Genomic DNA, 21,768 nt, shown 5'->3' on the forward strand with positions numbered 1-21,768 from the left:
TGAAAGAGGTGAAACAGGCATGTGAAGATTTAATGAAAGTGTTCCATGCTGAGATAATAGATCTCTTCTTGGATATAAAAGCTTAGCAGGCTTAGGGAATGACAAGGTGGCCAGTGTGACTGGCATGGGGTGAATAAAGGGTAAGAGAGTGGTAGGACATCAGGATGGAGAAATAACCAGCCTCTATCTTATAGTCTATGATGAGGTTCTTGTATTCCAATCATTTTGGCTACTGCTGAAAGCATGTGGAGTGGCAAAGGGTATTAGCAGAAAAGCCAGGTAGAAAAACCAATATGGGTAATTCAGGTAAAAGATGACTCTGATTAGTGTAGCAGTTGGTAGTAGTGATGATAAGCAGTCAGAATAGGGATATATTTTGAAGTTATGGTTGATGGGTAAGACCTGTTAATAAATTGGATGGAGGGTATAAGAAAGAATCAAGGAAGGCTCCTATCTTTTAGTCAGTGAATGGTACAGTTTACTGAAATGGAGAAGTCAAGAGGAGAAACAGTTCTACTTTAGATATGTAAATCTGAGTTACGTAAGTAGATCCTCAAGTAGAGATGTTGAGTAGGCCACTGGATATGGAGATTTTGGGAGTCATCAGCATATAGCTGGTATTAAATCCTTGATAAGACAGTATCCAAAGAATAAAGAAACAGGAAGACTAAGCTCTGGGCATTCCAAAATCTAACTGAGTAGAGTAAGATAAGCCAGCAAAGCAGCAGTCAGCCCAGACAGTGGTAGAAGCAAACTGAAGAAAGTGTTTTAAGAACATTGCTAAGAAGCCAAGTAAGATGATGGGCTGATCTATGAGATTTGGCAACATGGAGATTATTAGTCTTTTTGAAAGATACTCTTTTAGTGACATGATGGGGACAAAGGATTGAGGGGGTTGAGAAAATGGAAAGTATAAAGGGGAGATAGAAGTGGGTTTTCTTACTTTGGAAGTTAATACCGCATGTATGCTGATAGAAATGATCATAGAGGGAGGAATAGGTGATGTGGCATAATATGGAATAATCAAAGTTTTTACGCAGGTGAGAAGGAGAGCAGAGTATTATGTGTACAGATTTGGGGGTAAGTGTAGGTAGGAATTCTCTCTGGTGGCTTTTATTTTCTTAGCAAAGTAAGAAGTAGGGACATTAGTGGAAACTGTGGAAAACATAGTTTCTTTCAGAAACTGAAAGCATATTGAGCAGGGGAAAGTAACAGAAGTACTGAGCTACTCTGAGGACTCATTTGAATAAGTCACAGAAATAAGACAGGTCAGTACAGTGGTTTTTTTTTTCTTGAGGTCTAACCACTTAAGGATACAGAGATTTAATCAAGGTCAGTATTTTGACAGAATAGGATAGACTGGGAGAGAAGCACACCACGGAGTTAGTTCAGTTAGGGACTTTGGAATCTACGGTGCATCGAAGAGGGAAGTAAGGAAATGAAAGATATGAAACTGAAAAGTAACAACAAGCCCAATGGCTTTTAAGAAATACTGTCCCAGGGCACCTGGGTGGCTCAGTGGGTTTAAAGCCTCTGCCTTCAGCTCAGGTCATGATATCAGGGTCCTGGGATTGAGCCCCGCACTGGGCTCTCTGCTCAGCAGGGAACTGGCTTCCCTCCTTTTCTCTCTCTGCCTATTTGTGATCTCTTTCTCTGTCAAATGAATGAAAGAAATCTTTTTTTAAAAAAAGAAGGAAATACTGTCCCTAGGGGCACCTGGGTGGCTCACTGGGTTAAAGCCTCCGCCTTTGGTTCAGTTCATGATCCAATGGTCAAGCCCCACATCAGGCTCTCTGCTCAGTGGGGAGTCTGCTTCTTCCTCTCTCTGCCTACTTGTGATCTCTGTCAAATAAACAAATCTTTAAAAAAAAAAAAAAAAAAGAAATATTGTCCCTAATAACAATCAATATATATGAAGCAAAAATTGACAAAAAGGAAAAATGATCATTTCTACAAAAACAGTTGAAGGCTTCAAGACCCCTCTCAAAATAGGTACGACAACTAGGCAGTGGATAAACTTGAATAACGCAATAGGCTAACTAGTTCTTACAGAACATACATTCTTCTCAAGTGCATATGGGATATTCTCCAGGAGAGACCATATGTTCGGACACAAAGTAACTCTCAACAATTTAAAAAGACAGGGGCGCCTGGGTGGCTCAGTGGGTTAAAGCCTCTGCCTTCGGCTCAGGTCATGGTCCCAGGGTCCTGGGATTGAGCCCCACATCAGGCTCTCTGCTCAGCAGGGAACCTGCTTTCTCTCTCTCTCTTTAAAAAAAAAAACATAATCATACATAGAAGATACTCTGACCCCAACAGGATGAAGTTAGAAACAACAATAGAGGGAAAAATGGAGAATTCACAAACTTGTGGAAATTAACCAGTAGGTAAAGAGGAAATCATAAGAGAAATTAGAAAATACCTAGAGACTGATGAAAATGGAAACACAATATTCTAAAACTTGGGATACAATGAAGGTAGTACTCTGAAAAATTTTATAGCTGTAAGAAGGAAGATCTCAAATTAACAACCTAACTTCATAGATAAATCTAAAACTAGCAGAAGGAAGGAAATGGAGAACAGAAAAATGGGATAAATCAAATCTTAAATCTGATTATTTGGAAAGTTTAACTGGTAAACATTTATACAACTGGTAAACAGTTAACTACAGTAAGAAAAAAAAAAGCCTCAAATTACTAAAATTAGAAATAAAAGTGGGGACATTACTCATATTCCACAAAAATAAAAATGATTTTAGGGGACTACTCTGAATGATTATTTGCCAGCAAGTTGAATAACCTGTATGAAATGGATAAATAGCTAGAAACACAAAATTATCCAACACTGAATCATGAATAGAAAATAGTCCCATAACCCATAAGGACATTGCATCAGCAATAAAAAACTTCCTGACGAAGAAAAGCCCTGGACCTGATGGCTTCACTGAATTCTGCCAAACATTTAAAAAACTAACACCCGTCCTCTTACTCCTCAAAAAAACTGAAGAGAAGGGAATACTTCCTATTCCTAAATCATTCTATGAGGCCAATATTGTCCTGATACCATACCCAGGAGGAATTTGTTCCTGGAACAAATTCAACACGGGAATCAATCAATAGATACACATTAATAGAATGAAAGTGGGGGGAAAACCCCCACTCGATCATCTAAATGGATATAGAAAAAGCATCTGACAAAATTCAACACATTTTCATGTTAAAAACACTCAACAAACTAGGAATAGTAAGAAACTACCACAACATAATAAAAGTCATTTATGAGGGGTGCCTGGGCACAGAGTCGGTTGCAATGTCTTTTTATTTATTTGACAGATCATTAGTAGGCAGAGAGAGAGAGGAAAGCAGGCTCCCCGCTGAGCAGAGAGCCCAATGTGGGGCTCAATCCCAGGACCCTGAGATCATGACCTGAGCCAAAGGCAAAGGCTTAACCTAGGTGCCCCGCAGTGTCTGACTCTTGATTTCAGATCAGGTCTCAGGGTTGTGGACTCAAGCCCCATGTGGGTCTCTGCACTCAGCAGAGTCTGCTTGTCAGTCTCCCTGTGCCCTTGGCCCTGTGTGCATACACATGCGCAAATTTATAGATTAAAAAGAAGTCATTTGTGAAATAGCCACAGCCACTATCATACTCAGTGGTAAAAGACAAAAGCTGTTCTCTAAGATCAACACAAGGAGCCCACTCACGCCACCTTTATTCAACATAATACTGGAACTTCTAGCAGAGTAGTTAGGCAAGGGGGAAAAAAAACCACACTAGAAAGGAAAAAGTTATCTATATTCAGAAATGACAGTTTCAGATGTAGAAAACCCTAAAGATTTCACCAACAAAACCACAAAAAACCCTGTCAGAACTAAGAAACAAATTCAGCAAAATAACAGGATATAAAATATCCAAATAATCAGTCGTGTTTCCCTACACTAACAATGATGAACAGACTAAATAGGAAATTAACAGTTCTTACAGTAATATCAAAGAGTAAGCTACCCAAAAATGAACTTAACCAGGGAGGTTAATGAACAATAAAAACTATAGAATATTTCTGAAAGACATGAAAACCTCATAAATGGAAAAAAAATCTTGTGTTCATGGATTAGACAACTTAATATTGTTAAAATGCCCATACCATCCAGAGTGTAATCTACAGATTCAGTGCATTTCTTTTTTTTTTTTTTTTTAAAGATTTTATTTATTTATTTGACAGAGAGAAACCACAAGTAGTCGGGAGAGGCAGGCAGAGAGACAGAGGGAAGCAGGCTCCCCGCTGAGCAGAGAGCCCGATGTGGGACTCGATCCCAGGACCCTGAGATCATGACCTGAGCCGAAGGCAGTGGCCTAACCCACTGAGCCACCCAGGCGCCCCAGATTCAGTGCATTTCTTAACAAAATGAAAATGGGGCGCCTGGGTGGCTCAGTGGGTTAAAGCCTCTGCCTTCGGCTCAGGTCATGATCTCAGGGGAGACTGCTTCCTCCTCTCTCTCTGCCTGCCTCTCTGCCTACTTGCGATCTCTATCAAATAAATAAATAAAAATATTTTTTTAAAAATGTAAATAAGGTTTTTCACAGAAACAGAAAATTCCATCCTGAGATTCCACAGGAACCCAAATAACTCCAAACAATTTGGAGGAAGCAAAACAAAGAGGGCTCACATTTCCTGATTTCAAATTTTACTACAAAGCCACAGTTACCAAATAGTTTTGGTACTGGCATAATGACAAACATATATACCAATTGGAAAGAGAGCCCAGAAATAAATCCTTGAATATGTGGTCTAGTGATTTTCAGCAAGTATGCCAGGACTATTAAATGGGGAAAAGATTCTCATCATCAAATGATTCTGGGAAAACTATCCACATGCAAAAGAATGAAGCTGAACCCTTACCTAACACCATATATAAACTGATTCAGAATGGATCAAAGACCTAAATGCAAGAGCTAAGACTATAAAATTTGTAGAAAACATTAAGGGGAAAGTTTCAAGATTTTGGATTTGGCGGTGATTTCTTAGTTATGATGCCAAAGGTACAGGCAACAAAAGAAGAAGTAGATAAATTGGATGTCATGAAAATTTAAAACTTTTGTACGTTAGATAACACTCTTACAAAAGTAAAAAGGCAACTCACAGAAAATATCTGCACATCATATAACTGATAAAGGATTAATTCAGAATATAGAGAACCCTATAACTTAAACTACAAAAAAACCTGTTTCAGAAATGGACACGGGCGCCTACGTGGCTCAGTCAGTTAAGTGACTGACTCTTGATTTCAGCTCAGGTCATGAGGTCAGTGTCATGATATAGAGCCCCATGCTGGGGCTCATGCATAGCACAGAGCCTACTTAAGATTCTCTCTGCCTTTTCCCCAATCCCTCCCCAAAGAACCAAAATAGATATTTCTCCAAAGAAAATATACAGATGGCCAATAATATATGACGGGATGCTCAACATCATAAATTAGAGAAATGCAAATCAAAACCACAATGAAATACCACCTCACACCCATTAAGACACTACCATTAAAAAACAACCCCACCAGAAAATAACGAGCATTGGTGAGGACATGGAGAAGTTGGAAATGTTGGTGCCCTGCAGATGGAAATAGAAAACAGTGAAGCTGCTATGAGAAACCGTATGGTGGGATTTTTCAAGATTGCAGAAGAGTAGGAGAACTCAGTTTTGTCTAGTCCCAGGAATTCGGCTACACAGCCATCATCTGTGAACTCAACCAGAGATCTAAGAAAAAGAATTGCTGCAGTCTACAAATAGAAAGGCAGCCACTTTCTGCAAGAATGACAAGATAGAAAAACTCACCTCAAAAGAGAACAAGAGGCAATACTGACTTACCAGGGACCTAATCAGTATGGATATTAAGATGTTAGAACTAGAGTTCAGAATAACAATTATAAAGATATTAGCCGGTCTTGAAAAAAGCATAGAAGACACTAGAGAATCCCTTTCTGACAAAATAAAAGAACTAAAATCTAAAAAGATTGAAATCAAAAAGGCTATCAGTGAAATACAATTTAAAAATGGAGGCTCTAACTACTAGGGTAAATGAGGCAGAAGATAATTAGTGATACAGACGACAAAATGATGGGGAATGAGGAAGCTGAGAAAAACCAAGAACTACTGGATCATGAGAGAATTCAAGAGATAAGTGATACCATAAAGTTAACAATACTAGAATAATTAGGATCCCAGAAGAAGTGGGGACAAATTATATCTGAGAACTTTCCTAATCTTGAGGAAAGAAGCAAGCATTCAAGTCCAGGAGGCACAAAGAACCATCCCCCTCAAAATCAGTAAAAATAGGACATATAATAGTGAAGCTTGCAAATCTCAGAGACAAAGAGAAAATCCTGAAAGCAGCTCAGGACAAAAGGTCTATAACCTACAAGAGTGGAAATAAAGGGCTAGCAACAGACCTTTCTACAGAGACCTGGCAGGCCAGAGAGGACTGGCATGATATATTCAGGTTGCTAAATGAGAAATACGTAGCCAAGAATACTGTCTGGCTAGAAAGTCATTCCAAATAGAAGAGATAATAACACTTCCAAAATAAACAATTTATGATCACTAAACCAGTCCTGCAAGAAATGTTAAAGGGGATCCTTTAAGCAAAGAGCCCAAAAGTACCACCAGAAAGGAACACAGACAATATACAGAAACAGTGACTTTATAGGTAATTCAGTGGCACTAAATTCATATCTTTCAGTAGTTACTCTGAATGTAAATGGGCTAAATATGCCCCAATCAAAAGACAGGGTATGAGACTGGGGCACCTGGGTGGCTCAGTCGGTTAAAGCCTCTGCCTTCGGCTCAAGTCATGATCCCAGGGTCCTGGGATTGAGCCCTGCTCAGATCGGGCTCTCTGCTCAGTGAGGAGCCTGCTTCCTCCTCTCTCTCTCTGCCTGCCTCTCTGCCTACTTGTGATCTCTTTCTATCAAATAAATAAATAAAATCTTTTTAAAAAGGGGGGGTATGAGATTGGATTAAAAAAAAAAAAAAAAGACCCATTGATGTGCTGTCTGCAAGAGATTCATTTTGGACCCAAAGACACTTCCAGACTGAAAGTAAGGGGGTGGAAAGCCACTACCGTGCTAATGGACATCAAAAGAAAGCGGGGTGGCAATCCTCATTTCAGACAAATGAAATTTTAAACCAAAGACTGTATAAGAGATGAGGAAAGATGCTATGTCATAATTAGAGGGTCTGCCCAACAAGAAGATCTAGCAATTGTACATATTCATGCCCCTAACATGGGAGCAGCCAATTATACAAACCAATTAATAACAAAATTAAAGAAGCACATTGGTAATAATATCGTCATAGTAGGAGACTTAAAAATTTTAAAGATTTATTTGAGAGAACAGAAGAAAGCACACGGTGAGAGGTGGGGAAGGGAGAGGGAGAAGCAGACTCCCTGCTGAGCAGGAAGCAGATGTTTAACTGACTGAGCCACCCAGGTGCCCCAATAGTAGGGAACTTTAACACCCCACTCGCTACAATGGACAGATCTTCTAAGCAGAAGATCAACAAATAAAAAAGGGCTTTGAATGACACACTGGACTAGGTAGATTTCACAGATGTATACACAGCATTCCATCCTAAAGCAGCAGAATACACTTTTTTTTTTCTTTTTAAGTTTTATTGATTTGACAGAGCACAAGCAGGAGGAGTGGCAGGCAGAGGAGAGGGAGAAGCAAGCTCCTTGCTGAGTAAGAAGCCAGATGCGGGACCCAATCCCAGGACCCTGGGATCATGACCTGAGCCAAAGGCAGATGCTTAACCGACTAAAACACATGTGCCCCCAGAATATACATTCTTCTCAAGTCTACATGGAATATTCTCCAGAACAGATCACATACTGGGTCACAAATCAGGTCTCAACCAGTACCAAAAGACATGGATCATTCCCTGCATATTTTTGGACCACAATGCTTTGAGGCTGGAACTCAGTCACAAGAGGAAATTTGGAAAGAACTCAAATACTTGGAGGTTAAAGAGCATCCTACTAAAGAATGAATGAGTCAACTAGGAAATTAAAGAAGAATTTTAAAAATTTTTATGGAAACAAATGAAAATGAAAACACAACTGTTCAAAACCTTTGGATGCAGCAAAGGCGGTTCTAAGAGGGAAGTATATATCAATATAAGCCTTTCTCAAGAAACATGAAAGGCCTCACAGACACAGCCCAACCCTACACCTAAAGGAGCTTAAGAATAACAAATAAAGCCTAAACCTAGCAGGAGAAGAGAAATAATTAATATTAGAGGAGAAATCAATGACATAGAAACCAAAAGAACATCAGAACAGATCAACAAAACTAGGAGCTGGTTCTTTGAAAGAATTAGTATGATCGATGACACCCCCTCCCCCACCAGACTTATCAAAAAGAAAAAAAAAACAATAAAATAAAATCATGAATGGAAAAGGAGAGATCACAACCAACACCAAGGAAATACAATTACAAGAACATATGATGAGCAACTATATGCCAACAAATTAGGCAATCTGGAAGAAATGGATGCATTCCTTAGAGATGTATAAATTGCCAAAAATGAACCAGGAAGAAATAGAAAACCTGAGCAGAGTCCAGGGCTGCATGGCTTCTCAGGAATTCTACCAAGCATTTAAAGAAGAATTAACACCTATTCTTTTTTTTTTTTTTTTTTTTTTTTTTTAAAGATTTTATTTATTTATTTGACAGAGAGAAATTACAAGTACATTGAGAGGCAGGCAGAGAGAGAGAGAAGGAAGCAGGCTCCCTGCTGAGCAGAGAGCCCGATGCGGGACTCGATCCCAGGACCCTGAGATCATGACCTGAGCCGAAGGCAGCGGCCTAACCCACTGAGCCACCCAGGCGCCCCAACACCTATTCTTCTGAAGCTCTTTCAAAAAATAGAAATGGAAGGAAAACTTCCAAACACATTCTGTCAGGCCAGTATTACCTTGATTCCCAAACCAAAGACCCCACTGAAAAGACCAATATCCCTGATAAACCTGGATGATGCAAAAATTCTTACCAGGATACTAGCAGTAGGCTCCAACAGTACATTAAAAGGATTATTCACCATGACCAAGTGTAACTTATTCCTGGGCTGCAAGCGTGGCTCAACAGCTGCAAATCAGTCAACATGATACACCACAATAAAAGGACAAGAACCACAGGATCCTCTCAATAGATGCACAAAAAGCATTTGACAAGTTACAGCATCCTTTCTTAATTAAAACTTCACAGTGTAAGAAGTGTAGGGATAAAGAATATCCTAAAAGCCACATATGAAAAGCCCACTGTATCATTCTTGATGGGGAAAAACTGAGCTTTTCCCCTAAGTTCAGGAACAGGACAGAAATGTCCACTCTTACCACTGTTCAACATAGTACTAGAAATCCTGCCTCAGTAATCAGACAACAAAAAGAAAAGGCATCTGAATCAGCAAAGAATTGAAACTCTCACTCTTTGCAGATGACATGACACTCTATGTAGAAAACTCATAAAGGAATTTAGCAAAGTGGCAGAATGTAAAATCAATGCACAGAAATCAGTTGTATTTCTATACACTGAGAAAGAAATTAAGGAGTCGATCCCATTTACAACTGCACCCAAAACCATAAGATAATTGGGAATAAACCTAAATAAAGTGGCAAAGGATCTGTACTTAGAAAACTGTAGAACACTCATGAAAGAAATGGAAAAGCATCCCATGTGCATGGGTTGAAAGGATAAATACTGTTGAAATGTCTAAGCTATCTAGGGCAATCTAAACATTTGATACAATCCCTATGGAAATACTATCAACTTTTTCACAGAGCTGGAAGAAATAATTCTAAAATTTGTTTGGAACCCAAAAAGACCCTGAATAGCCAAAGGAATGTTGAAAAAGAAAACCAAAGCTGGTGGTATCACAATTCCAGACTTCAAGTTCTATTACAAAACTGTAATCATCAAGACAGTATGGTACCGACACAAAAACACATAGATCAATGGAATAGAACAGAGAACCCAGAAATGGACCCTCAACTCTAGGGTCAACTAATCTTTGACAAAGCAGGAAAGGATATTCAATGGGAAAAAGACAGTCTCTTCAACAAATGGTGTTAGGAAAATTAGGCAGCCACATGCAAAGGAATGAAACTACACCATTTCCTTACACCATACACAAAAATAGACTCAAGATGGATGAAATACCTAAATGTGAGACAGGAATCCATCAAAGTCCTAGAGAACACAGGCAGCACCTCTTTGATCTAGGCCACAGCAGCTTCTTGCTAGACACATCTCCAAAGGCAAGGGAAACAAAGGCAAAATTGAACTACTGGGACTTACCAAGATAAAAAGCTTCTGCACAGCAAAGGAAACAATCAACAAAACCAAAAGACAACCAACAGAATGGGAGAAAATATTTGCAAATGACTTACCAAAATATCCAAAATTTATAAAGAACTTATCAAACTCAACATCTAAAGAACACATAATCCAGTCAAGAAATGGACAGGGGTGCTTGGATGCCTCAGTTGTTAATCATCTGCCTTTGGCTCAGGTCTTGATTCCAGGGTCCTGGGATCGAGACCCACATCGGGCTCCCTGCTCAGTGGGGAGCCTGCTTCTCCCTCTACCACTCCCCTTGCTTGTGGTCCCTCTCTTGCTGTCTCTCTGTCAAATAAATAAAATCTTTTTTAAAAAAGGAAAGAAAGAAAGAAATGGACAGAAGAGGCTCAGTCCTGAGTGGCTCAGTCAGTTAAGTGACTGCCTTTAGCTCAGAACATGATCCCAGGGGTCCTGGGTTGGAGCCCTGCATTGGGCGCTCCGCTCAGTAGCAGATCTGCTTCTCCCTCTCCGTGACCTCTCTTGCTTTCACTCTCTCAAATAAACAGTCTTTTAAAAAAAAATTCTCTGGATTAAAACTCAGCTTAAATGTTAAAAAAATAAATAAAAACAGTATGGTAGTTCCTCACAAAGTTAAAATTACGATATGATCCAATAGTCTCATTTCTGGGTACATACCCAAGCAATTGAAATCACAGATACATCGTACACCCATGCTCAATATTCACAATATTGCATTGTTCACAATAGCCAAAAGTTAGAGGCAACTAAGTGCCCAGTGGCAGATGGATAAAATATGGTGTAGGTACATAATGGAATACTTTTCAGTCATAAAAATGAGGAAAATTCTGACACAAGTCACAACACAGGTGAACCCCAAAGGCATTGTGCTGAGAAGCAGGCATTTGTCCTCACAGGAGGACAAATACAATACAGTTTCACTCCTATGAAGTAAAGTAGTCAGATTCACAGAGTGAAAGTAGAATGGTGGTTGCCAGCAGCTGGAGAGGGGAGAATGGGAGCTACTGTTTAAGACATTTAGAGTTTGGTTTTACAAGACGAAAATCTTCAGAATATGGATGGTGATGACTACACAACAGGATGAATACCAAATAGGGTTAATACTAAACTGTACATTTAAAAATGGTGAAAGTGGTAAATTTTATTTTATAATTATAAAAAAAATTTCCTGGGGGATTACTATCTACCCTGATCTGGAAAATTGGAGGTGGCAGTCAAAATGGGATGTTTGAAATCATGATTGTAAAGACAATGCAGTTATTGAGAGTGATCAAATTTGCCCTAAGACCATGGGAGCGAACAGATAAGGCAGAGGTAAAGAATGAAGACCAGAAGAGGTCTAGGGACCCAAGTGCCCGAGTATTGGATGAGTTGGAAGCCAATGAAATCACCACAGCTTAAGGACAAGAGAAATGAAGCCTGAAGGCGGGGAGTGGTGGTGGTGGTGGTGGTGGTGGTGGTGGTGTGTGTGTGTGTCGTGGCAAGGCGGCTGCTCACAAGGAGGTCTGGGAGGATCCTGGGGCTGAGGGGTTAAATGTGAAGGCAGGTCAGTGCACAGTGCCCAGCAAGAGTGGGCACTCTGACGTCAGCCCGCATATCCCCATGCTGGAGCTACAATACCAGATGCTCTATGCACACTTTTAAGTGCTTGTATTTTTTAGTTGATCAATAACATTTCTAATGTATTTCTAAAACTCGGTAAGTTAAAACTTCAAGGAGAAAAATCTGGGCTTCAAGGATTTAAATGCTTAAGACAGGGCTAGACAGAAAACATTCTAGGCTTTTCAGGCCCCATGGTCTTTATCACAACTGCTCAACTCTGCAGTGGTAGCAGGCAAGCAGCCACACATAATTCACCAACAAATGAGCATTGTGGTGAAATGCAAAGGAAACATTATATACAAAAACAGTCAGTGGGTTCCAGTTTGCTGACCCCTGGCCTGACACGGTATTTGTAAGGTAGTGCTGCAGTGTTTTTGTACCTAACATTCTAAGGATTTGGTAAATTAAACTTGTCAGTGCCTATTCTGTAAGATTTGACCTTGACTTTTTTTTATTTAAGATTTTATTTGACAGACAAGTAGGCAGAGAAACAGGCAGAGAGAAAGAGAGGAGGAAGCAGAGAGAGCCCGATGCAGGGCTCGATCCTAGGACCCTGGTATCAAGACCTGAGCCAAAGGCAGAGGCTTTAACCCAGAGCCACTCAGGTGCCCCTTGACCTGGACTCTTAATTAATCTTAGCAAAGCCATGAAGTTATACTTCTACATAATACTTGCTAGATTCTGATTATGTAAATCATGGCAAAGGTTTTATTAGGTTTCAGGTCTAAAGATTATATTTCTGAAACAAGCCAAAAAAAATGTTTTTCTTGGGATGACAGGCATTAATGAAATATTTGTGGTTTAATCTCTTTCTCATCAATTTTCAGGGGTCCAGATTAGATGATCAAAGATGTGCTCCACCACCTGCCACCACAAAGGGACCAACGGTACCAGATGAGGACTTTTTTAGCTTGATTTTACGTTCTCAGGCAAAAAGAATGGATGAACAGAGAGTTCTCTTACAAAGAGATCAAAACAGAGACACTGAATTTGAACTGAAGGACCTTATACAAAGTAATGCTTTGTTGGAATTTAAAAATACAGGAAAAAAATAAGCAAACCTCTAGTTATTATGGATTTTTTTTTTTTTTAATGATCTTATTTCCTTTCAGAACACTGCAGGGAAATTCAGTCTATTACTTTTTCCTTAAAAGGAGAAATTATAGCACTGTAATACAGCTTAAAATGTTCTAGAATGATATAAATAACCTTTAATAGTATGATATTAATTAACATTTCTCTGGACACACTTGTTTCAGAGTGGAGGGGGTCTTACAAAAGGTGCTTCATCAACTTTCATGATTCAAGCTCGGGACTGTGTTCTTTGGCAACTTGTTAGATTCCTTTACCTAGAGTTTGTAAAGTAGGAAGATAAATAAATCTAGACTAGAATTTAATCCTCTTGCTGAGATAATTTTTTAAAATCTGAATTGACAATGGCTTTTTTTTATACTGAACCATGGATGTAGTGAGAAATTTTGCTGTTTAGTAAAAATAACATATTTGTCCATGTGTAAAAAAGTTACAGTCTTATTTAAAAAATCTAGATCGATCTTTTTCTGCTAAGAAAGTCATATTTTCAGTATGTTATTAGTTCAAAGCCATTACAAAAAACTCAAACTTATAGCATGTTTTAGATCCTTTAATTTTAAAGTGTGTGTGTGGCTTAAAATTATACTTTCTGTTACAAAACACAGCTGTAAAACTTTTTAAGACCTAATGTCAAAACAAAACTTTAAATAAGAACCCCCCCCCCAAAAAAAAACTCTTGTGGTTCTATCAAGAACCTAGGCCATGAAAATAGAAAATAGATGAAATTCACAAAATTTAAGAATGAAAGATGTAAGTTAAGCCTTCAGTCATCACTAAGCCTTCCCTCCCCCTCCCAGAAACTGGAGGTAATTTACAAGGGTATGTAATAGGACATGACACAAAGTAAGCTTAGCAAAAGAGGATAGCAAGGATGGAAAGCAGAGCCTAGTCTAAGGGTGAATTCTAGAATGCAAATACTCATAGCCAGAACAAGTTGACAACTCATTCACCTCTGGTTGCTTCTGATTCTGCACAGCCAGGATGGAATCAGGGCCTCTGTTCTTCCTTAAAATCCTTCAGGTGATTTGGTGGATAGTGAGAACCACTTCTCCAAACGGCCAATGTTTACAAAAATAGAAAGATAGTTAATCTGGAATCACATCAAAGGCTCAGGAGAAAAAAAAGATTTTTGATTCTAAGATCAGACAAATTTTGTCAAAAGTACTCAGCACCTGGATCATCTTGTCTTCTATATTACATACAAGATATAACGTCCTAGATAGCATCCTTGTAAAAACTGCACCTAAGTTTCATGGTTTTTTTTTCTTCTTACAAGCATATTTGATGAGCAAAGACAGCATATCAAATCACAATAATGTAAAAATAAGTGTTTATTTTGCATATACTATAGTTCTTAGACCCTGTAAACATTCAACATTATCTATTCCATTTAAACACTGCTTTTAAAAAAGCTGTCGACCCCATTCTGATTTTCCTAAAAACCTGTTGCTAAAATCCTTGATTGTAATGACAGATATGGGCTGGACAAGAAACAAGTCTATTTCTCCAAGTTATAAACTGGCCTTGATCTGTTCGGTCTGCTTTAGTGTCTTCCCTAAATTGCTGTCATCATTCAACAGCAGTGGTATGTTGCCTCGCTAGCTGTCAAAGTGGACCGCATCCCCAAACGGATATCTGTAATGAAAGAATACAAAGATGAAATTCTACTTAGTTTTTTACAGATCCATTTTTGGATTGATAAAAAGCAGTCAGGAGTTGAAACAGCATTAACTCCACTATCATAGTTAAAGGTCTGTCACCTGAGGCATTCACTGCTCTTCAGAATCCAGTCACAGCTCTGATGACAACTACCCTAAGCACATATTTCCCCCACCCCCAGCACATATTCACCAGTTAGTGTGAACAGGTCTGGCCCTCAGGGAAGACTTAATATGCATCGATGTTCACAAAGCCACTCAGAACTGCAGGCACCCCCGCATTAGCTCCTTTGTTCTAAACCTACTGTGTTGTGAATTTTTATAAAAAATCCTGCTGTGTTTTCTGCAAAGAACTATTACCTTTCTTTTTTTTTTTTTTTTTTTAAGATTTTATTTATTCCTTTGACAGAGACAGATCAGAAGTAGGCAGAGAGGAAGGCAGAGAGAGGAGGAAGCAGGCTCCCTGCCAAGCAGAAAGCCCGATGTGGGACTCGATCCCAGGACCCTGAGATCATGACCTGAGCTGAAGGCAGAGGCTTTAACCCACTGAGCCACCCAGGCGCCCCAGAACTATTACCTTTCTGATGAATTACTAAAGATGTTTGCAATATTAAACTAGAAAATAATATTAACAATAAATTTTACATCCTCTTGCTGAGGTAATTTTTTAAAATCTTAATTGACAATAGCATTTTTTTATACTTAACCAGGAACATACAGAAATTATGCTGTTTAGCAAAAACAATGCACTTGACCAAGGTGTAAAGCATGTATTTGGTGGGGAAACAGTAAAGCTATTCTCCAGCTACTGACTATGTAAAACCACAATCACCGATTTAACAAGCTGTGCTAACTAAAGTCTCCTGGCCATCTTCAGTTCTGTCTTAAACGAGGGTAAAGAGGGGCAGCAAGAAAGGGGGCCCAGTGAGCGCCAGAAGAGTTGAGCAATGGAGGCACCACTCGCAACGACGAAGCCATGATGAGCTGGGGCAGCCTCCGCAGAGACAAGGGAACACAGGCTCGGTAACTGCATTAAGACACTGAAGTGCATGAAGAGGGTAAAGCTGATGACAGCGGACTGTCCTTACAACAGTTTCTGAGTACCTGCCACTTTCAGAAACATACCGAATCCATGCACAACTCACAAATCAGTAATTGAAGTAGGTATTACAGGACAGCCACTAGGCAACACACACATTAGCTAATTGGTGCCTATATATGCGCATGAACCATAAAACTTATTTTTCATTGTTCCCTGATTCAAACTGGCCTCTTATTTGAAATCAGTGATGCTTGCCATATGTTCATCTATGAGATCCTGTTCCAAAATTAACACCTCAAAGTCCCACAGGAAGCACCAATATGAAAATGAAATTACGCAAAAGATAAAATTAAACAGAAATACACGTGTATTCATTAGTTCTGATGGTGAATAAAAATATTAATGTTTAAGTTGGCACCTGTGGAGTAGTAAATGTCAGAATATTTGTAGAGAAGAGCGAATAGTTGTGAAGAGTATACTTTACAAAACCCAATGACGACCTCTGAGTGGTGGGCCAAGTCTGTGCTCCTCTAGCCACGTGGGCCAGTATCCAGATCCTTTCCACAGCTGGCTGGGCAAGACACACTGCCTTCCTCTGCGATGCCTCTGGCATCAGTCCTGAGCTGGGCCTTTTCCTCTGCAGGTGAACCTTCCACCTTCTCTGATGTGTCTGGGCCAGAGACAGGCCTAGTAGACTGGCTGCTGTCAGTACTGCTTTCTGGCGGTGTGCTTTCTCCCTGGATTCCACCAAATTCTTTGAGATTTGTATCCAAAACAGGTAACTTATGCTGTAGAGAATGACATTTTAATTGTTTAATTAACATAATATGTGAAGATTCAGTCACCAAACTCGCTTAATAAGTTTCTGTGTAAATCTGTATCAAACTCTCAGCTGTTTCAAATCCCAACTCCAGTGCTGTGCTGTAATTATGTCAAAGTTTGTAATCCTCACAGAACCCTGCACAGAGGAGTAGGAGCACTTAGGATAGCCAGGTGGTCTAGTGACCCAGCTTTAGGAGAGCAAGAGGACTGGTGATCAGTACTGCTGACTCCTCTTGCCTGGTGAGAGTAATTCATATTTACTGATCCTATATTCAGTTCCAGGTACTGGGGATACAGCAGTAACAAAACAAAAACCCTTGCCCTCTCTGGAACTTAGGGTTAGCTTGGAGACACAATCAAGCAACAAACTAACAAAGTACCAAGCTGGGGCCAGAGTGCTGTTTAAATTAGGTAGTCTGAAAGGTGATACAGGAGTAAAAAGGCTTAAAGAAATGAACATTTCAGCATTCTAGACAGGGAGCAGCAAGTAAAAAGGTTCTAGTTCATGGAATTGTGAGGAGGCCCTTGTGGCTGAAGGAGAGTGAGAGTAGAAGAAATCCATGTACTAATGGAGGGGGACTGTGGGCAGATCCAAGAAGCCCTGGCCACTGAGATAACTAGCTTTCCCTTTAAGTGAGATGAACAGTCCCTGGAGGATTTGGAATGAGTGGTGCACTGCCATTAACTATTAAAGCTGAAAGGTACATTGGAAAAAATTTTAGATGTATGCAAGTATGTTTCCTCTTACAAGAAACTCCAATGGAAGGGATTCTAATTTTCTAGATTCAATTGTGCTCACAATTGTTTCTCAAAGGTTTACAGTAACAACTTAAGACATCATAAATTTCTCTCTCAAATAGAAATGCAAGTCTCCCTTTAAATGGCATTCTGCGGGTAGAAAGTAGAGAGTCTAGCCAATGATACCAAGGATTTGGGAAAGCAGGGTGTGTGACCCCTCCCCGCCCAGTCTCCCACCCAGCTGAGCCTTCAGGACTCTCCTGCAGGATCCCCGGGGCTCCAGGCCTTCAGTGAGGACTTCTCTCTCAGCTCTTCAAAGGGCAGAAATCTCAGTCACGATTAGTTGGTTTCCTATGAATTAGCACCTGTACTAACTACTGGTTAATAGTATTTAACATAAAAGTTAAATCTCGTTTTAGTTCTAAGAAGGCCGAACTTTTGACCAGAAAAGAGAGAGTAAACAATTATATCAATAATGATATAATTAACCGTAGAAGGTAAAAGAGCAGAAACGCCTAACCAGAAGCTCCACAGGAAGCACTGAGGTCTAGCAGGAAGGGGGATGGCAAAATAAACAATTGCTGACTTACACAGGGTACGGCCTTGGGATGCTGTCTCGCCTCTGCCTGGGGTACATCACATGGCCGGAGCACTTCGGGGCTCTTGTTGCCAGTCCTAGGCCTCAAGTCAACATCTCTCTCTCTCATATCATCTCTTCTACCCTCATATGTTTTGTCATAAGGGCCTTGCTCAAAGGGGCCGAAGTGGCCTCTATAAGGGAAATCTGCATCACCTGCTCCACCATGGGGTCTATAATCAACTTCCTGCAGCCGTCCTCTATCACCTGGCTTAAGGGCCCGGGGAGGTTCTCTCTCAGGACCACCTATATGTCTCAGCATATTTACTGATTTTCCAGCACCATAGCAGAAACTCTAGAAGGAAAAGAAAAAAATACATAGTATTTAATGGCTGACTTACAATGAAATTATTCAGGGTGCTAACAAAATTACCTAACTTGACTCAAGGGCATTTGGAGACATAAACATGTTTATTTTACCATTGTTTCATTTGTGATCCCTTGCTTAGATTAATACTAGGCCAGAATAGCCAATAAAATGTGAGAAATCACTAAGTGTTAAGTAGACATTTCAATCAGCTGAACACATTTTGACTGAATTCTAACAAGGGCAGTTGGCTAAAACCTAGAAACTGAAACTGGAAGGTACTGATTGATAACTGCTCATCAACTGTCTATTTTCACACCCAGTATATAAGGTAAACGATAAAAATCAGAGTTACACACATCATTACATAAACATTCTCATGTATGGTAGCTTTCCTACAAATACAAACTTGGCTTTAGTGACAACCAAAATCCAATAGGCTTTGAGTCCCATTTCATGGGAAAAACTAGGCAGCAGTTCTCAAACTCACCCCTGGTGAGGGTGTGTGTGGGGGTGGAAATCCCTGGGACAGTTTCAGGGTCTCTGTGAGGTCAAACTTTCCGTATTTCAAAGACCTTAAATCTTTTTTTACTCTTCCCTTCTGAGTGTATGGTGGAGTCTGCTGGGGACGGAGTGACTTCCTCACTGATGGCTCGACTGTGTGCTTGTATAGACTTATATTTGAAATTTTTCTTAGTTTTAATTCCTAATATGGTAAATATCAATAAATAAAACCCCTATGAACAAGAGCTCTTTGTGGTCCTCAGTTTTTGTTTGTTTCTTGGAGGCTTTTCCTGTTTTTTTGTTTTGTTTGTGGTCTGCAGTTAAGACAGAAGGCAAAAGGATCCTAAAAACAACAAGTTTGAAAATCACTGTGCTGGAGAAAACTATTTAAGATGAAGCAGTAAGAGATGATGGGTTTTTGCTTATAATACAGCTTCAGAGACTAAATACAAATCGTCCCCCACTTACAATGGTTCAACATATAATTGTTAGGCTTCACAATGCTAAGAAAGTCTTAGTGTGTTCTGTAGAAACTGTACCTTGAATTTATAATCTGGACCTTTTCCTGGACTAACGATTTGGGGTCCGATCCTCTCTGGTGATGCTGGGCAGGGCAGTTCTTGGTCAGCCATGGGGTCTTGAGGGCAAACAACCCCTACCTTCACAACCACATCTTACCCACACAGCCATTCTGTTTCTCACTTTCAGTACAATATTCAATGAACTATGTGAGATATGACACTTTGTTATAAACTGTTATAAAAAATGGGCTTTGTATTAGATTGATTTTGCCCAATATTAGATTGATTTTGCCCAACTCCTCTGAGCAAGTTTAAGGTGGGCTAGGCTAAGTTATGATGTCCTGCAAGCTAAGTATAGTAAATCCTTTTTCAACTTACAGTACTTTCAAATTACAATGGGTTTATTGGGATGTAATCCTGTAAGTCTAGGAAAACCTGCACTACTAAACAATTCATGTCACCTAACAAAACCATATCTCTAAACCTGACTCCTGTAATCACAAGTCGAAAAAGCAAACAGGAACAATTTCAAAGTGAATGAAGTGTGGTAAGTTCTGTATCCTTAGGGAAAACAATCCTTTTTAATTATTATTAATTTAAATTGGAAGGTACTAATTGATAATTACTCCTATGTTGTGTATATTCACACCCCTCAGAAAAAGTAAATGCTGAAAATATTTAAAGTTGTAAATTTTAAATAGGTTAATTCCTTTACAAATACAAACCTGGCTTTTACCATGGCACTTCTGGGTTCTTTACATTTTATGTGACAACTGCTTTATTAGGGAAAGGGCTGAAAATCAACAATAAAAAAGCTAAAGAGACAACAGATGAATGATGAATAATGTTTCCTCTTAATAAATGTCTGTTCCTGGATCCCCCAACTTTCTCAGTAACTCACCTTCTCCCACATCCCTACTTAATTCTGTGGAAAAGCCAATGCTCCTCCCCCTCTCAGTGCTGCAAAAACCCCAGACTGAAATAAGGCCCTCTTTCTCAAAGAGGACAAAAACAACTGACTTCATGTATATTAATTCACCAAGTTGAAGAACAAATTTAGAAAAATGTTATTATTCTAAGTCACTGCCATGACATCTACAATCAAACTTAAGAATCGTTTCCTTGCTTAAATATACATGTAAGTAAAAATAAATCTCTATCACTTAAAAATCTTCTTTTCATACCATTAAGCCTAATTTAGCCTGATTTACAACAGCAAAAAAGTCAAGTTTTAGAATTGCCTTTTTTCTCCAAGTGCTGTTAACAAACCATGCTGTATACTAACCAGGACAGCCAATGCCATAATGATCAGCACTGGAATGTGAAGTAATACTGGAATCTCCTTCATGAACTCTTTAATAAATTCACCAGCTCCCTTCCCAACGTATTTCAACGGCTCTGTGACAAAGTTGGTGAATGTAACTGCCAGTGCCTAAAACAAAAGATAACAGCAACTTAATTTTTCTCTCAAACGACTCAACAGAATGAGCCAAAATTCACTGTACACTGGGGCCAAAATTACATTCCTAAGTTAAAATGCTTTTGATGTCCTGCAAATCATTGTGTAATGGAAGTATTTTCTCTAGAACGAGGATTATTAGCAAAATGTTTAAAAAAAAAAAAAAAACACTAACAACTTTTAATAAATACAAGAGGTTTTTTTTTTTTGTTTTTTTTTTTTTTTTTACTAACTTTGTATAATTTTACAAATGTATTCTATACCTTTGTTGGTGGAACCAACCAAATAGGGTTGACTAATAAGAGTTCATAGTATTTTTGGCATGGGTCATCCTTATAGGTCCATGAGCTTCTTAACAATTCTATTTAGAGAAACAGACAAAACACTGAGTCATTAAAAAAAAAGTTGCATTTCATTTCCAAATAAGACAATAATTTGGTTTTGTCCCTGTCCCCACCACCAACCAATTTTAAATGCTGTACTTGTAACACTGACTTAAAAATTTTTCATCTTATGTCCAAAATGTTTATCTTAAAAATCTCTTTAAATCAGACAAGTCTTATGTAGATAAAACATTATACTTTATGAAAACTTCTAAAAGGTAGGTATTAAGAACTGTTCTTCAGGGGCGCCTGGGTGGCTCAGTGGGTTAAGCAGCTGCCTTCGGCTCAGGTCATGAACTCGGGGTCCCGGGATCGAGTCCCGCATCGGGCTCTCTGCTTGGCAGGGAGCCTGCTTCCCTCTCTCTCTCTCTGCCTGCCTCTCCATCTACTTGTGATTTCTCTCTGTCAAATAAATAAACAAAATCTTTAAAAAAAAAAAAAAAAAAAAAAAGAACTGTTCTTCACACACACAAATGAATCCAACTAAAACCACGGAAATCTGAGGGAGATCGCTGAATTATATGCAAGTTGATATCCTGGCTATGATCTCACATTGCCATCTTTGTGTAAGATGTTTACACGGGAGGAAAATGGGAAAAGGGCACATTGATTTGTTTTCCTTCCAACTTCCTGTG

General features: G+C 39.2%; 2 protein-coding genes across 6 annotated transcripts in view; one reads left to right on the forward strand and one right to left on the reverse strand.

Annotated features, from left to right (window-relative positions):
- Window positions 1–13,367, forward strand: part of GPSM2 (G protein signaling modulator 2) — a 57,947-nt gene extending 44,580 nt beyond the window's left edge. For both annotated transcript variants that reach the window (XM_059138421.1, XM_059138422.1), the window contains one exon: window positions 12,798–13,367. In XM_059138421.1, the coding sequence (XP_058994404.1) occupies window positions 12,798–13,025 (228 nt within the window). In that variant the 3' untranslated portion in view covers window positions 13,026–13,367. The remainder of the gene's footprint in view (window positions 1–12,797) is intronic.
- A 1,008-nt stretch (window positions 13,368–14,375) lies between these two features.
- The window catches only part of CLCC1 (chloride channel CLIC like 1), a 29,072-nt gene continuing 21,679 nt past the window's right edge, over window positions 14,376–21,768 (reverse strand). For 2 of the 4 annotated variants that reach the window (XM_059138423.1, XM_059138426.1), the window contains 5 exons: window positions 21,014–21,111; window positions 20,577–20,723; window positions 17,913–18,254; window positions 15,298–16,550; window positions 14,376–15,080 (listed from right to left, as the gene is read on the reverse strand). In XM_059138423.1, the coding sequence (XP_058994406.1) occupies window positions 16,293–16,550; window positions 17,913–18,254; window positions 20,577–20,723; window positions 21,014–21,111 (845 nt within the window). In that variant the 3' untranslated portion in view covers window positions 14,376–15,080; window positions 15,298–16,292. The remainder of the gene's footprint in view (window positions 15,081–15,297; window positions 16,551–17,912; window positions 18,255–20,576; window positions 20,724–21,013; window positions 21,112–21,768) is intronic. The other 2 variants (XM_059138424.1, XM_059138425.1) reach the window with 2 other exon arrangements.

Source organism: Mustela lutreola, chromosome 10 (assembly GCF_030435805.1).
Source record: "Mustela lutreola isolate mMusLut2 chromosome 10, mMusLut2.pri, whole genome shotgun sequence".
Lineage (NCBI taxonomy): Eukaryota > Metazoa > Chordata > Mammalia > Carnivora > Mustelidae > Mustela > Mustela lutreola.